At 38.6% G+C, this 18,229-nt stretch overlaps 1 protein-coding gene across 1 annotated transcript in view; it reads left to right on the plus strand.

The window, feature by feature from the left end:
- The first annotated feature begins 3,852 nt into the window (after positions 1-3,852).
- Positions 3,853-18,229, plus strand: part of OTUD7A (OTU deubiquitinase 7A) — a 368,297-nt gene continuing 353,920 nt past the window's right edge. The window contains exon 1 of the mRNA XM_042782189.1: positions 3,853-4,003. Coding sequence (XP_042638123.1) covers positions 3,853-4,003 — 151 coding nt within the window. The remainder of the gene's footprint in view (positions 4,004-18,229) is intronic.

The raw sequence follows: 18,229 nt of genomic DNA on the forward strand, positions 1-18,229 counted from the left end.
AATTGGTGTTTGTTTTGTTGTGCATATTCTCAACAACAACAACAAAATAAAATTTAGAAAAAAAGGAAAAGGTATGGGTTCTTTTGATGGCAGGATACAAGACACATGGATAAATGAAAGGCAGATGCAATACTTACAGTCCCAAATAAGAGAAGGCTGTCATGTAGGGCCACACTGAGGGTTACAGTGGAGACAATGTAACAGCACACTGAAATTATAGTAAACAGTTTATATATGGCAAAAAGGGTGGATTTACTGGATTTCTGGGGATCTCTATGGTGCAGGCTCCAGGGTATAGGAGCTATCCCTAGGTGTTTGGTACCTGGCCAGAAGCAATTAGTATGGATGTATAATGGTCCCCAAGCATAAGAGCCCAATAAGGAGAGTGGCTGGAGTGTTTGCATAATCAGGTACTTACAAAGGCAAACTGACCAGTGCCTCAAACTGGGCCAAGACAGCACCTTTGGGGAGGGGGACTGTATTATGATTGGCCACATGTAGCAATTGAAATCATATGTCAGTGGTCCTGCTACTGGTACAAACATGGCTTTGCCAAGACAGCCCTTTGAACTCTCAATATCTGCCTTACACCTCCTATTTCAGCTCTGAGGCACCACATATTCAAATCTTCCTTCAAAAATGCTCATTTTTAAACAAAGTACGCCAAAATAACATGCCATACATTCTGAAAACTGTTCCAGAATATCTCTTTAAAAATATTCTGAATTTTAGCAGTATCATTGGAAGATGCTTCTAGCTACTCCTCTAAACCACTTTGAAATGGAAAGCCCTGTTTGAAGACAGCAGTATTTGTACTGGTTTCTCAGGCTGCACTGCAAGATAGTCACAGGGCTTTATGGATATACCACATGTAGGAAGCTCTGAATTTTTACAGTCCAAACTCAATTATTACTTTAATTAATCAGTTTAAAAGATCTCTCTCAGTATGTCTGACTCTGTGAGGGTAAAAGGGAAATATAACTACACTTTCTGTCTACTGATAGGACCTAGAAGCAGTGACACCCCAGTAACAATGAGCATAGCCAGAGCCCAGATCTTGATTTCTAAATACTGTTGTCCAATAAAGAGAGGAAGAAGCTCTGGTGGCACAATGCCTAAGCCATTTGATTGCTAACCAGAAGGCTGGTGCTTCAAACCCACCAGCCACTCTGCAGAAGGAAGATGAAGCAATTTACTATCACAAAGATTTGCTGCCTTGAAAACTCATCTCAGAATCAACTTGGTGGTAGTGGGTTTTTTTAAAACAACTCTTTCTAACTCTCCGAAGTTTTCTAATTTAAGAACTCAACTTTTTATGTGCTCAATCATGTTTGCTTTCAAATAAAGAGATGAAAAATCAAAGAAAAGGACCTGCCTTTCTCATCAGCCAGTGAGCAGGGAAACATGTTTCCACTGGATCTTTTTCAGACTTCTTTGAATTTTATTTATTTATTTTGTTACCTACTTGCTGAAGGAGCCCTGGTGGCAAGTGAAAGATCAGCGGTTCTAACCTACCAGCTGTGCTGCAAGAGAAAGATAGGGCAGTCTGCTTTCATAATGATTACCACCTTGGAGAGCAGTTCTACTTTGTCTTATAAGGTCAATGTAAGTCAGAATTGACTTGTTAGTGAAGGGTTTTTGATATTACATGCTTGATAGTATATGGATTTTCATTGTGTTAGGCTGGGTTCTCTAAAGAAGCAAAACCAGTAAATCTGAGAGAGAGAGAAAGATTTATCTTAGGAAAATGGCTCACATACAGGCAAGTCCCAAGTTCCTGGACCAAACGTCAAATTGGAACTTTTCCCAACTCACGCAGCTGCAGGGGCTGATGAGCTCAAGGTTGGCAGGCAGCATACCAGACGATGAATCCAAGATCACCAGGCTGAATGGTGGATTGCTCACTTACAGATAGCTGTAGGCAGCACAACAGGATCCAGATCCACAGAAGAGACCCTTTTTTCCCAGGATGTCCATATGCATATTGGAAGCAGACCACACCCCTAAGAAAACTCCCTTTCAGTGGATTGGCTGCTCAAACCATGTACCTCCAATCTCATCATGGAAATAACCACATCACAACCACTTAAACTACTCAGAATTGTGCTCCAGCAAGTTGACACACAGCCTCAACTATTACATTCATCATCTAAGGTCAGCAATGTTTTCTCTAAAGAGCCAAATGGTAAATATTTTCATCCCTGTAGACCCAATAGTCTCTTTTGCAACTAATCAACTCATCCAAGCACAAAAGCAGCCACAGATAATCCATAGATGAATAGGTGTGGCTGTGTTCCAATAAAACTTTATTTACAAAAAAAAAAAAAAAAAGGTGATAGGCCAGATTTGGCTGATGGGCTATAGTTTACTGATCCCTTATCACTACTACAAACACAAGAATTCATTTGCATTTTTGCCAACCATGACTGAGTGTTCTCCAAGGTCTCCAACACTATTTATTTCATCAGTATGAGTCATTCTCATGGACAGATGTGATCATTTCCCCCAGAAATCCAGGGGTTGGGGAGAATAATCAGCTTGTGATCAAGCTGCCAGATGTCCGTTACATCCTTCTGACAGGTATTTTCTGCCTAGGAAATATGATTGTCTTATGATTTTGTTTGATTATTGCTTTGAATATGACAATTCCTATAGAGAGATTACAGGGAGTTTAGTGGTCATCTTCAGCAAGTTTCATATTAAATCAACTATGAAGCCAGTTAACCTGGAGTTTTTCCTAAGTGCCAAGTGAGGGGTAAGAGGGCTGAGGAGACAGGATGGCTAACTAATAAGGTATAATTGGGGTATATCAGGAGACTCCAGTACATTGTGGATGTGTTACAGTATTTTGACTCCAGGGTAACTTGAAAAAAGTTTATAAATCTTGTGATTCCAAATTAAACTGTCTTGGTATACTCAAGTATACTTGGTATACTTGGTGCCATAGTGCCTAAGGCATTTGACTACTAACCAGAATGCTGGTGGTTCAAACCTACCAGCCATTCCTTGGAAGGAAGATTAGTCAATCTACTTCTACAGAGATACAGACTTGGAAACCCAAGGAGGGGTCACTATGAATCAAATTGACACAATGGCAGTGAGTTGGTTTTTTTTTTTTTTTGGTATACTCATGTGTTGGGTTTTTGTTTGTTTGTTTGTTTTTTAATTAATCTACATTTTTTTCAGTTCAATTGATATTTGAATTAACAAAATGTAAGGTCAAACCACTGGAGTTGGTGATGACCTGTGCTATATATAAAAGGATAATATTTTAGTTTGACTTTTATTATTTAATGTCTTGCATGAAAAATAAGACAGTAGTCCCAAACCAGTGTGGAAATATAACAGGGAAAAGTGGTTCCTTCCTTCTGTTGGGTCACTGCATATACCATCATTCATTCACAATTCCATCTCCATCACGTGGTACCTTGGTCTCCTAAGGTTACCATAAAAGAAATACCATAAGTGGTTTGCTTTACATAAAAGAAACTTACTTTCTCACAGTCTTAGTGGGTAGAAGTTCAAATTAGAGTCTTGGGCATGCTCTTTCCTTCTGTGAGCCTCTGCCCTAGTTTCCGATTTATGCCATCAATCCCTGATATTCTTTGGTGTTTTTTGGCATTTGTCTTCTTGTGTCTGTCTCTGTGTCTGTCCTGCTCTTTTTTATAACTCAGAAGTGATTAGGTATAGGACTCCCCTTGCTCTTGTATGACCTGATGATTATAACAAACTATTTCCAAACAGGGTCATATTTACAGGTACCAAGGTTAGAATTTCAATAAATTTTTTGAGAGGACACAATTCAGTCTATAACACATGGTAAGAGGCTTTTCCCTTCCTACCTGCAGATGGATGGTTTCTAGCCTGCTTCCAAACCCCACCTCGGCTGAGTGCTGGGCAGCACTTCTACATGATCATATGACTCTTGATATGGACGCAGTCCTATCAGACTTTGTTCGGTCCACAGGGGCAGAACCTGGTCTGGCCAGAGACCTTCTGGAAGGTAAGTCCACCTCCTTGTCCCCCCACATCCCCCTTGACATAAATACCTCTATCTGGTGATTATAGAATGAGATTTCTGTTATTGACAACCATGGTTAACATTTTTTTACCTGGACCCTAAAAAGTGAAAGAAAGTATTTATAATGAAATTATTATTGTTATTCTTGACTTTCCTTTAGACATGGAATAGATAACCCCCTAACTCTATAACAGTGCAAGCAGGCATTAGCTAGGCTTTATCATGTGTTAAATTTTATAGGTATTGAGTCTAAATTTATTGGTAAGTATTTTTTGAAGACAGTATACTTAGTAGAGCAGATATTATAGAACATTCAACAACAATAACAAAAAAAAAAAATTATTGGAGACCTTAGCTTTCTGTATCTGTTTTAGCTGAGATAAAAATAATTTAGGCCAAAATACAACCACTTAATAGCCAATAAAGTAATTGGGAATGATTCAAAAGCAAGAAGGCAAAATTCATCATCAAGAGTTTCAGAGTAAATATAGGTATTTATTCACCTATAATCATACTACACTAAAAATTCAAGTTTAATTTCTGTCTTGAAAATGGATTTACTTTGTGGATTATTTATTTATTTATTTATAATGTGAGGAGATGTGGGGGAAAGAGCCAGTTACAACTTTTTAAAGCAAATAAATCAGAGGGGAGAATTTTTAAATTGTCAACCTTTGCTTCAAATATATAAACAACTATTTGTAGAATTAGTAAATAGTCAAGTGTTATAAGTCAGAATGATTATTTAATTCACGTAGGGAAAATTTTGAATTGCTATATATTTGTGCAAATGGAGATAACTATTGAATCCTATTGAAAATTAAGAACCATCTATTGGAGGATTCTGAGAAAATAACAGTGGCAATATCAAGTTTGTAAATATCCTGAAAATCCCACAATTTCAAACAAATTCAAGTGTTTGAATAAAAAATGTTTAGAGAATTTTTGTAATATATGTGAATAAAAGTATGATTGTCACTTCCTGCTATTCACATGATATCATGTCTCCCTGCCACTTTCCACTGATTTCATTCATTTAAGTGAGCAGCAGCATGGATTTGAAATGAGGTTGGCAGTCAGACCTGAGTTCAAATCCAGACTCAGCTGCTTACTGGCCATGAGATGTAGGGCAAATTAGTTTACTACCTTGAACTTCAGTTCTTTTTCTATAAATTAAATATAACCCACTCTACAGAATGATTGTGAATATTAGAACTGGTGTATGTAGAATGCTAGTAAAGTGACCAGCATGTTTCAGGTGCTAAAAAAATAGTGGAAGATGATGGTTTTTGTTGCTACTGTCACATTGGTGCTTTTAGTATTTAGATAACATTAAATAGGAAGGAGTCATCATCCCTTTTACTTTTTTCTTTAATTTTATTTTTTAAATTAGCATAAAGTAAAATTAAATTTTTGTGTTCAGCTCTCTGAATTTTACCACATATATAGATTTGCATTATTACTACCACTCTCAGAATACAGAATGGACTCATCACCTTGAAAATACTCCCTCCTGCTCTCCATTATACCATGGCCTCCCCAACCCTACCACCTGGCAACCTTTGCTCTGTTTTCTGTCATTTTAGTTTTATTCCTTTTCAAGAATATTATATAAAAGAAGTGATACAAAACCTGATCTTTTGAAGCAGGCCTCTTTCATGAAGCATAATAATTTTAGAATCTGTCTAAGTTGTGTCTGTCAAAAGTTTGTTACTTTTTATTGCTGAGTGAGAATGGCACAGAAACTGGTTGTGTCTCCCTGTTGTACATAGAGTCACAATGAGTCAGAGCTGACTTGTCAGCACCTAACAACGACGATACTCTATTCTATGAATGTAGCATGATTTGTTTATCTGTTCACTCATTGAAGGAGGTTTCAATTGTTTCCAGTTTAAAAAAAAAATATATTTCCAGTTTTGGGATATTATGAACAGAATTGTTGTAGACATTTGTGTGAACATGAATTTTTTTTCTTGGTCTAAATACATAGGAGTGGGTTTGCTGTGTCATATGTTAAGTGTGTGTTTAACTTTATGAGAAACTGCCAAACTGTTTTCCAGAGTGCTGTACCATTTTGCATTCCCACCAGCAATGTATGAGAGTTCCAGTTTCTTCACATCCTCACCAACATTTGGTATTTCTTTCTTTCTTTTTAATTTTAGCTCTTTTAAAAGGTGTGTAATAGTATTTTATCATGACTTTAAATTTCATTTGACTTCATAATGACTAGTGATGTTGAAAACATGTTGTTACTATTTGCCATCTGTATTTTCTCTTTGGTGAAATGACCATTCATATCTTTTGCTTAATTTTAAATTTGGTTGTTTATTTGCCATGGTAGAGATTTGGGAGTCCTCTATATTTTCTGAATATAAATCCTTTGTCAGCTATGTGCTTTGCTAATATTTTCTTCCAGTCTGTTCTTACATTTTTATTCTCTGAACATTGCATTTTGCTAAGAAAAGTTGTTGTTTTTTTTAAATTTTGGTGAAATCCAGTTTATCATTTTGTTCTTTCATGGATCATGCTTTTGGTGGCATTTCTAAGAGCTCTTTGATGACCCTAGATCATGAAAACTTTTTCCTATGTTCTTCTATGACCCATTTTGAATTGACTTTTGTATAAAGTGTGAGATTCAGGTTAAGGTTTACTTTTATGCATAAATGTTTATGAATTCCCAGTTGTTTCAACAAGATCTGTTCCTCCATTGAATTATCTTTACAGTTTATCAAAAATCAATTGAGTATTTTTGTGAAAATCTATTTCTTGACTTTGTTCTGTTTCATTGCTAAATATGTCTATTCCTTTGCTAATATCACATCATCTTGATTACTATAGCTTTATATTGAGTCTTTCCAAAATTGCTTCAGCTAATCTATTTCCTTTACCTTTCCATATAATTTAAGCATCTTATCTCTATAAGACATCATAAGGGATTTTGATTGGTATCATGTTAAATCTATAAATCAATCCTATGTCTTCCAATCCATAATCTCAGTATGACTTTCCATTTATTTGAGCCTCTTTAAATTCTTTCATTAATATTGTGTAGTTTTGAGCTAGATCTTACACATGTTTTTATTAGATTTATATTTAAGGGCTTTTTGAGTATTACAATTTTTAAATTTTCAGTTTCCATTTGTTCATTGCTAGTATATAGAGATGATTGATTTTTGTGTCTTGGCCTTGTATTCTACAATTTTGCTAAATTAATTTCTTTAGCAAATAATTAAGATGTGTGTGTATGTGTATAAGTATTTCTTGAGATTTTATACATAGATTCATGTTGTTTCTGAATTAAGATATCTTTATTTCTTCACTTCCAATCTATATAATTTTTATTTATTTTTCTTGCCTCATTGAACTACTTAGGACTTCCAGTAAAAGTTTAAATATGAGTCGTGAAAGATGACATTCTTGCCTTGTTTTTGATCTTAGAAGGAACGCATTAAGCATTTCACCATTAAGTATGATGTTAACTATAAATTTTTATAGATGCCCTTTATCAGGTGGAGGAAATTCCCTTCTTCTCTATCTAATTTACTGGGAGTTTTAACATTAATAGATGTTGAATTTTATCAAATGCATTTTTTGCATCAATTGATATGATCATGTTATTTTTTTTTACCTATAAACTCTTAAGTAAACTATACTTTCTGTCATTATTTTTTAAAAAATACTGTTTTGCTCCATGCTTTTCTCCTCTCCTTCTGGAATTCAGATGATATGAATATTAGACCTTTTGTTATTTCCCACAAATCTCTGAGGTTCTGTACATTTTCTTTTTCAATTTTTTTTCTATCTGATGTTCAAATTAGATGATTTATATGGATCTACACTCAAATCTTCTGACTCTTCCTCTATCTATCTCCATTCTGTTAATTGAGCCCATCCAGTAAAAATTACTTCATTTGTTGGATTTTTCATTTCTAACATTTCCATTTGGTTCTTATTCGTGTCCTCAGGAGCTGTGGTGGTGTAGTGCCTAAGGCATTTGACTGCTAACCAAAAGGCTGGTGGTTCAAATCCACCAGCCACTCCTCAAAAGGAAGGTTGGGCAATCTACTTCCATAGTGATACTGCCTTGGAAACCCAAGAAGGGGTCACTATGAGTGGGATCCAACTCAATGGCTGTGGGTTTTATCCTCTATTACTTTACTGAAACTTGTATTTCTCTATATATTTCAAGAATGTTCCTTTTATTTGTTGAAGAATATTTATAACTATTTTTAAGTGTTTGTCAGATAATTTTGATATCTCTTTTATCCCAGCATTACTATTGAGATTTTTTTTCTTTTTTTTTTTTTTTTTTATGTTAAGCAATTTTGGACTGTATCCTAGATGTTTGGGATGTTTGGTATGCTGTATTTTGAGACTGTGGTTCACGTATAATCTCAGTAAATGAGTCGTTTTATGTTTTAGAAAGCAGTTGCCCCAATTAGATCTGAACCACAAGTTCCAAGTTCTACAAGATTTCTGTGGGTTTTATACCCTTTGAGAAGTGTTATTTGTATCTATCACTCATGTATACCACCTAGTATCCAATATGGGACTTGGGTGGTAGTCAGTCCCATACTTCAGTACTCAAAGTCTATGTAATATGTTTAGGGTTAGACCCATACATGTGCAGCTCAGAGGCAATCCAAAAGTTCATAAACAACTTTAAGAGATTACTTTTCCACATTTTCCCTCATCATATCCTCAATAATTTTTGGATCCCTGAGGCTCTACTTTTCCAGTTCTCCAGTCAGCAAGCATTATTTACCCCATTCTGTTGCATACTTTCTTTGAAACCTTTTTGGAGCTAAGTAATCAGAAGCCAGAGAGAGAGAGAGAGAGAAATAGTGGTTTACTCCATCTTCTTAAGACTACTCCTTCTGTAATTTGAGAGGAATGTTTCACTGCCTCAGAATTTTAATCTCCAGCCAACTTCCATTGCTACTACTGCTTCCACTATGACAAAATACCTTGGTGTCTAGGGTGCATGAGAACTGGGGGAAAAATATTTCAAGAAAAAAAAAATTATGAGGAGTTTCCAGATTTTCTATGAGCATTAGGAGACTCCTTTCCTGCTTCTTGAGCCATAGCAAGAGGCCTTTCCTGGAACTAATGGCTGCTTCTGAGTCTTGGGCTGTATTGAGTTCATATCGGGAGTGGGAGGATGTGATAAACTCACCACCAGTCCTGGTACTTGGAATTGTGGTCTTCTTCCTCAGTCCACTTGCTGTCATTTACTTTTCTGAGTCCTTAGATAGCTGCTGCATGCATTTGTCCAGATGTCACAGCTAAATTCAGTAGGAGAGACAGGGTAAATTATGCTTCTTCCTTCTTACCCAGAATGAGACCAGTCCTCTCTTTTTCTCCAATTAAAACACAATGGCTATATATGTGTGATGGGCCCTTGAGTCATCAACATTGTTTGAATCAAAATTTTTCTGAAAGCCAGTGTTTCAAAGACTGAGATATTTGCATTGTGAAACCTCAGATCTTTCTGAGGCCCATGCTAGGAAGATAGAAATAGTTTTGGAATTTAGAGAGGGGATTTCTAAAGGATTAAACACATAGATAATAACATTAAGGAAAGCTGGGTAAACAGTGCATAGGTGCCCTCTCTACTATTTTTGTAAACTTTTATGAGCCTGTAATTATTTCATAATAAAAACTTAAAACATACACAACTATGTGAGTAACTGTACAACAGAGAGCAGAAATGAGAAAAAACGAGTAGACTAGAGTGATAGCTTCCAGTTGTCATCAAGTTGAGTGACCCCCTGTGTGTCAGAGTAAAACTCTGCTTCACGGGGTTTTCAGGGCTGTGACTTTCCAGAAGCAGATCACTAGGTCTTTCTTCCAAGGTGCCTCTTGGTATAGAAAGGAGAGGGAGTCCAACAGACAAAGAGAAAGCTTAATGGCTTGCCGTTCATGGCTTCCTGTTTCCTTCATGGCTACCCTTTGCATGTTTACAAAATGGTCCAGTTGGAATAAAAGTTCAAGTCAGGTGGCTCTACTTCCCACAAAACTCTGATGCCCCCATTACTTAGAGAATACAGTCTAAATGCCTTCATGTAATGCACAGGTCCTTTAGTCTCTGGCTTTATTTCATCCCTTCTGCTGTCTCCTATTACATGTCTTTCTCCATTCCTTTCCGCAGACACACCGTGCACCTATCTACCTCTGCCTAAGCTCCTTCCAGTGCTGGACTTCTCCTATACACCTTCCTCCTCCAAGTTAGACCATGAGGTGCATGACAGCAGGGACCACAGCAGGTTTTGCTCACTTTCCCCAACAGCTGACACAGTCACTTAATAGAGTAATAAGGCCACCTCTGTACCAGGCATTGGACCAGGTGTTGGGGATCCAGCAATGGGAAAACCAGACGAAATTCCTTACCCACAGGGACAAGCAATAAACATAATAAAGAAGTAAAATATGTAGTATTTTAGAAAGTAGTTAGTGCTATAGAGAAAACTGAATCAATGGGAGGAGGTAGGGGTATAGATGGGGATGCAGTTTTAAATCAGGATTTTCGTGGAAGACGTTGTTAACAAAATGAGATCTTAGCAGAGATTTGAAGCAGTGAGGGAGTGAGCTGTGTAGATATTTGGGGGAAGTTTCCGGAAAGAGTTGGAATTAATTGGTCATTCCTTGCCATCTCCTCAGAACTTTATGGACCTCTATTGTAACATATATTTGGTTATGCTTTATTTTATCATCAATCATATACTCATTTCCCTCATTAAAATACAAAGTCTTAAAAATAAAGATAATGACATCAACAATAGTCATTAGCATTTATTATATATCATTATGTACAGCCAATTAGGCTCTTTAAATATGACATCTCCTTTAATCCTCACAATGAATGAACAAAGAATTACATTTCTCAGTTTATAGATGAGAGAACGGAGGCCAGAAAATTTGCTAACGTCACACAGGCAGAACATAGCAGAACCACTATTTGAACCAACTTGTGCAACTAAATTCTAGGTTCTTTTCAGAAAGCCATGACTTCTAGCACTTACCATTGTACCAGCCTCCTTCTAGATCCTAATAGCAATGAAAATCCTTAGAGTTGCTTATGAAAAATTGTATCTCTTCTTGAGCAGTTCTGGGTCCATTGAATTTGAAGTTTATGTAGTATGGAAATTCATACAGACTGTGCTTTCTTAACCCAGCTCATGTGGGGAAAAACAACTCTGAATTACCTGCCAGTCATATGGATAGATAATGCCATTAACACTTTCATTTGGCCTTTGGAGACATTCTGTGACTTTGGGGCAGCAGCTGCAGACTTGGATAATTGATGTAATGCTCCACGAGTATGCTGAGAAAAGAAGAAAGGGATGGGAAGCAACTTGGTAAAGTTGCTGTGGTGCATTGAATCACTCTTGTATGGTCTTCCTAGTCATGGTCTTGGAACTCCCACAAAATAATTGGCTGGCACTATGCAAACTGAATGATTTATGGTTCACCTAGGAGATTGGTCAGTTTGTGGCCTTGGTGCTAAGACCATGCCTTAACATTGACAAGGAGTAGGCTTGTGTAAAGGAGCTCTGGTTGCACAGTGCCTGAGGCATTTGACTGCTAACCAGAAGGCTGGTGGTTCAAACCTACTAGTCACTCCGCAGAAGGTAGTTGGGGCAATCTAGTTCTGTAAAGATTTACCATCTTGGAAACCCAATGGAGTTCACTATGAGTTGTAATTGAATCGATGGCAGTGCATTTGGTTTTCAGGTTTAGGCTCATATGAGGGCCAATTCCACAGGAGTTTGGAGGGCCTCACTACTATCAGTAAGAATAGTCTGGAGCAGAGCACATCCTTTGGACCAAGGACCCAGGGTTCTTGCACTGAGAACTTCCTAGACCCAGAAGAAAGACTAAATACTCAAGATGGCATGAGATAGTGACAAACAGCAACAGTGAGCTTGCTGGAGCACAGAATAAGGCAGCTATGGTGGGCTTACTGGCCCATATAGTGAGATGGCTACAGTAGGCTTGCTGGCCCACATAGCAAGGCAGGTATGGTGGGCTTACCAGCCCACAGACCCAGAGCTGAGTGCCTTTGGGCAGGAAACTTGATGGCAAAACTGAAAGAGTTGTAACAGTTTCCCATGCAGGGCAGAGGCCTGAGTGTGGCCTGTGTAGGGATTGCCTCAGAGTGAGGGGTCTTCCTACAGAAAAGCCAGATGACTCTGAGAAGGAGGTTTGCCAGTTGAGCTAGAAGAACTGTAACTCCTGCTTGTGAAGGCAAGAGAGGCCTGAGTGTGCCTCATGCAAGGACTGCATACCCTCCTTCCAAGCAATGTGAGCCCAGATAGTGTAAAGATGAGAGAGCTCTACAGGCCTGGGTAGCATGGTTGGAGACATAAGCATAGGCTTAGAAGGGCCCAGTGGCAGAACAGAAGCCTCAGGAGCCATGGAGACCCACTGGGCAGAGTGGTGGTAGCAGTTGGAGGCAACAGTGACATAAACGCAGCATCTGATCTGAACTAAGGCACACCTGCCCAGTGACAGAAGAATGGACATAGGTAACTAGGGGAAGGGTAAGCATTCCCTCTTTGAGAATCTGTTGTTATTGTTCACCATTTACTTTCTATAAATAATAACAATGACTTTCACTGTATATCTAGCTAGATTATGAATAAACATAGCACCCATGGAATGGTTAATGCCAGTGGGTGTACATGTCTCATTCCTAGCACTAGCAGTCTAATAACTGCCTTGAAGTGTGAAGTAGTCTTTCTGCATGTGCAATGCAGATATATAGACATGTATATGCATGTGCATATAGTAAAATTGCACATCAGCCTAATAGCTGGTCATGCAAATCCACACAGCTGCCTGTGGAGTACTGAACAGATGTCAAAGTGGCAGCAGACAGTGATCTGAGAAGCCTAGAGAGATTTGAGCCTTGTCATGGGCCCACAATTGTCCTCATTGCCTTAGGATGCAGTGCCTTATTTCATAAATTATACTAACTTAGTCTTACAGGAAGCTGAGGCAAGGTCCAGAATGCTCACTCTTCATTAAAATGAGAAATAAAAGTATCACAGGGAGGTAAGCAGATTATTCTTTCTCTGCAATGTGATCAAGGTAGATGTGAAGCTCAGTTGTGAGCACATGCCAAGTGATTGACCAGGAGAGTCTACCACTCTGACTATTCAAGGTCTGCATAATTAGAGGGCTCCTATTGTCAAGTCTCACATCCTTGTAGAGCAAGAAAGTGTTCTGGTGACTATGAACCCTAAGCAGAGCTAGAGGAGTGAAAGCCCTGGTGGCATGTGGCCAGGGCTGGCATTATCTTGTTAGTTGGTCTAGAAATACAATTAGAAATACAGCTGAATCTCATGACCAGCTGTTAGATTTTGCTAAACTCACACTTCGCTAAGTTGCCTCTCATTCCATTCACCATTTCTCATGTATACTCCTTGAAACAGTATACCAATTATCCAACTCAGGAGGTGCTCACTCAAATTGGACCACTGGCAGCACCCGTTACTATCTTCTCCCCTACTAGGTTCCCCTACCATTAGACTAGATATATTTAAAATAAGATGGAAAAAAAGATCCTTTTTCCTGTATCACACATTTAAGATCTCTGGCCTTGCCTGATTTGGGTGGACTCATTCTCTCTTTAGATTGGTGAGTATGTTTACATACTTTTGAAACAAACTGAACCCTTGAGGATTATTTGGGGTGAGGCTTATGTTTTGGTCATTGTTGTTTGGTTTGGCTTTATTTTGTTTGTTTGTTTGTTTGTTTTAGCATTCTGATCGATTAATCAACAAGTATATCTTATTGCCCTCATTTCCCTTCTATTAGGGAAAATTGTAACTCAGTATTTTGCAACTTCTTATTAGTTGCCTATAGTAGTAGTTCAAACTATCAGTGGCCTAGCTTTATGGACTTCACTCAAAAGTCTTTCCCATCTTGGATACTTCAAATTAAATCTTTTCTACCTGGAAAGCAAACCACACCAAAGTCTTTCTCAGTGTTGCCACATGGGTAAACCTTCCCTACTGCTCAGGCCCATCCTACCACATTGTGGTGAATACTTTGCTTCTCTGACACATGTGTTCATGCAGGGCTTCTTGAGTCAAGGAATTATATGCATTCCTTTTGGTGGCACTCAGAGCCCCGGCCTGGCACTCAGCAAAGTGTAATATTCAGTTAAATTGAAGAAGGAAGGATCCAAAGAACAACAGTTCCTGGAAGAAGAGCTTCTGATACTGTGGCTCAAACTTGGAGTTGTATATAATCAAGCACTTTTTATGTAAAACTCATGAGTTAGTTATAATAACTGCAAACTAAAATCAATTTAAAATGTTCACTTTGATTAGGCAGGAAAGGGAGATTACTATATACTCTGAACTCCCACTTAAACAAAATCTTTGTGTTGTCAGTCTCTAAACATGTATTAAGTGCTTCTGAGCTGGATGCTGGGGATCCAGAAATAAAGAGGTAAGGGCCCTTCCCTCATATCCTAAGATTTTACCAGAAGCAGCCTGCAAATAAGCCCCTACTACTAATAGTTGTGCAAATGCCAAAATGAAGGGTCCAGGGAACTTTGAATCCACAAAGAGGACCCAGGTCTGCTGGGGATGGTCAGAGACAGCTTTATGGTGAAAGCAGTCTTCAAAACAAGGCGCAGGTGGAACAGGCATTTACCAATTTATCAGGTATGACGTGCATGTGCACACACATGCACATACACACACACGTGTGTGTGTAGAAGTTATTTGTCAGTCAGCAAGAATAGTACTTGCTAAGATTTGGAGGCATATATATGACTACAAGACCAGAAGAACTAGATGGTGCCCAGCTACCACTGTCAACCACTTGGAGGGAGATCTATGTAGGAGAACCTGGACAGGGTGGGAAAAAAATGTGGAACAAAACTCACAATCACACACACACACACACACACAAAGAGGGCACCAGTTTTGCTGGTCTTATAGAGCCTGGTGGAATCCCAGAAACTATGGCCCCTAGCTGTCCTTCAGGTCTATAATTGAGCCTATGCCTGTGACATCCAGCCAAACAAAAGACAGGCATATGAGCTGAAACTTTAAATTAGGTAGTAACATTCCTTGGAAGGATCAATCATGGGAGAATAGAAGGGCTGTGTATGTACAGGGAAATGGTGTGGGAGGGCAGGAGTGCATGGGAGTGAAAGACACAGGGAAGAGGTAACTGTGGGGAGGAAGTGGGAGGGGAGCTGTTGCATTGTGATAAATTGCAATCAATGTCATGAGACAAAATGTATATGAGTTGCTGTATGGAAAGTGAATTTTCTCTGTAAACTTTCATCCAAATCACAATAAAAATTAAAAAAAAAAAAAAACTAGTAACAATGACAGTTCAATAGCCAAGAACATTTTAAAAAAATCAGCAACAACATATCTGACAAGGGACTTATCTCTAAAATTTATAGAAAACTCCACTACCTCAACTAAAACACAAACAATCCCATTGAAAAAATGGGCAGAGGACATGAATAGACACTTCACCAAAAAGGATATATAGACAGCCAACAAACATAATAAAGAAATGTTCACTATCATTAGCCATTGTTGTTTTGCCGTCGAGTCGGCCCCGACTCATAGCGACCCCTCCTTGGGTTTCCGAGGCAGTATCACTATGGAAGTAGGATTGCCCAACCTTCCTTCCGAGGAGTGGCTGGTGGGTTTGAACCGCCAGCCTTCTGGTTAGCAGTCAAGTGCTTTAGCCACTATGCTACCAGAGCTCCTATCATTAGCCATTACAAAGATGCAAATGAAAACAACAGTGAGATACCATCTGGCCCCAGCACTAATAGCAAAGTTCAACAAGACAGAATATAAAAAATGCTGGTAAGGATGTGGAGAGATTGGGACTCTCATACACTGCTGGTGGGACTGTAAAATGATACAACCACCATGAAAAGCAGTCCGACAATTCCTTAAAAAGCTGGAATTAGAATTACCATTTGACCCAGCAATCTCATTACTAGATATATATCCAAAAGGAGTGTGAACCAGGACAAGAACAGATACATGCACACCCCTGTTCATCGCAGCACTATTTCCAATAGCGAAAAAATGGAAACAACCTAGGTGCCCATCAACAGAAGAATGGATAAGTGAACTATGGGCCATACACACAATCAAATACTATGCAACACTAAAGAATAACATAGATTGGAGTTCCGGTAAGATGGCAGAATAGACAGAAAGACTGCACAGACCCTCTTCAACAAAGAAAACGGGAACCAATTAACACAGATACAGAAGATATTTCTGGACCCCTGAGCCTTTAAGGGAAGGATATAGAAGTGGACTAAACTCCAACTAGCAGAGGAATTTGCATGAAAACACCAAAAAAGGAGACATATGGATCTGCAGTCTGGCAGTGATCCTGACAGTACAGACAGCTTGGATATTGCCAAGTTGTGGTAGGATCTAAGAATTAACCTAAAAACCAGCCCTGCTAGCCAGGGCCATGAGGGACTGCTCTGGTGGCTGGTGAACAAAAGGGGAAGCAGCGAAAAGGAAGGTGGTCTGAGCTGTGGACTTTTCTCTGTCCAGAGGGTGCAGCCATTTTTAATGTTAACAAAATGGCTTGACCATTTTGGATATTTAAAGTGACAGTGTTCTCCCAGATTCCAGGGACTTAAGAACAGGCTTCACTTGCTGGAAACCCCAAGAACATTCCGGAGCTGGACGACTGGAAAGGTGCAACATTCCCCTTGTTACTCTTACACCCCACACACTCTTGGTGAATGGAGGTACAGCCATCCGTCATGGTCACCCAATTTCTGGGCTGGCAGGCATTCCATCCCATTCTGTGTGCTCGGATGGAGCCTGGGTGCCCTGCTCCGCCCTGCCCTGATTTTTTTTTTCTTTCTGTTTTCTGTTTTGTACTTTGTTTGTTTTTGTCTGGTTTAAAACTACTATTACTATTATTATTATTACTTTTGTCCTTTTGACTGTTATGCTTCATTCTTCCCCTCCCAGGTTCTAGTTTTCTGCTTTTTTTCTTTTCCCTGTTCCTGGTTGCAATATTTTTTTTCCTTCCTTGGGGTTAACCCCATTCCTTGTTTTCCTTTTGTTCCTTCGTTATTCTCCTTCACTACCTTTTTTCTCTTATTGCCCTCTCCCTAGATATTTCAGGGGTTTTTATTTTCTGTCTTCTTTTTCCATTTTTTCTTTTTTTAGTTACTGTTCTTGTGTGATCGCAGGGAGTGTTTTTGTCCATGTACTTTTACTTTTTTGATAGTTATTCAATTGTTATTTCAAAACCACCAGCCACTGCTTGGAAGGAAGATGGGGCAATCTACTTCTGTAGTGATACTGCCTCAGAAACCCAAGGAGGGGTCGCTGTGAGTTGGGTCCAACTCAACGGCACATAACAACAAAAACAACACACTAAGTGGAAGACAGCAACAGTCCCCATATGACACAACTACACTCAGACCTCCTGGAGCTTCAATTGCTGAGTGAGAGCTATCACTTCCTTCTCCACCAGCAGGCCAATGATAAACAACCACCAAGAAGAGCCTGAATCAATCTTGGCTGCTCTTCACAAACTGTTAACAGAGATGTAAATACAATAATGGCACGATGTATAAGAGACAACAGACCATCATAGTCCACACAAGGAACCAAGATAAAGTGGTAGAAAGTAGGGAGCAGGATACAGACCCAGAACACATCCCTGAGGAAGAAGCAGCATTGGAACTCTCTGATAAGGAATTCAAAAGAATTATATCTATGTATCTTCAAAGGATTGAGAGACAAACCAAGGAAAACACAGACAAAACCCTAGAATAATTTTGTAAGAAAATACAAGAACAAAAGGACAAAATAAATGAAAAATTACAAATGATTCCAAATCTACAGATAGAATTCCAGAATATTAATACTAGATTGTGAGAAATAGATAACACACTGAAAAGGCAAAGGAGTAGAATTGATGCAAGGGAAGACAGAATTGATGAAATTGAAGACAAATATCTGAATACTTCTTTGGAAAGGGATCAATCAGAAAAAAGATCAAAACAAAATGAAGATAGCCTAAGGTCCATGTGGGATACCATCAAAAGGAATAACCTATGTGACACTGGAATTTCAGAATAGGAAGAGGAAAAGAAAACCACTGAGAAAATTGTCCAAGATTTGTTGGAGGAAAACTTCCCTGATATGATGAAAGAGGAGAATATATCCATTC

Source organism: Orycteropus afer, unplaced genomic scaffold (genome assembly GCF_000298275.1).
Source record: "Orycteropus afer afer isolate SDZICR_OR568_19922 unplaced genomic scaffold, OryAfe1.0 scaffold00256, whole genome shotgun sequence".
NCBI classification, from domain to species: Eukaryota; Metazoa; Chordata; class Mammalia; order Tubulidentata; family Orycteropodidae; genus Orycteropus; species Orycteropus afer.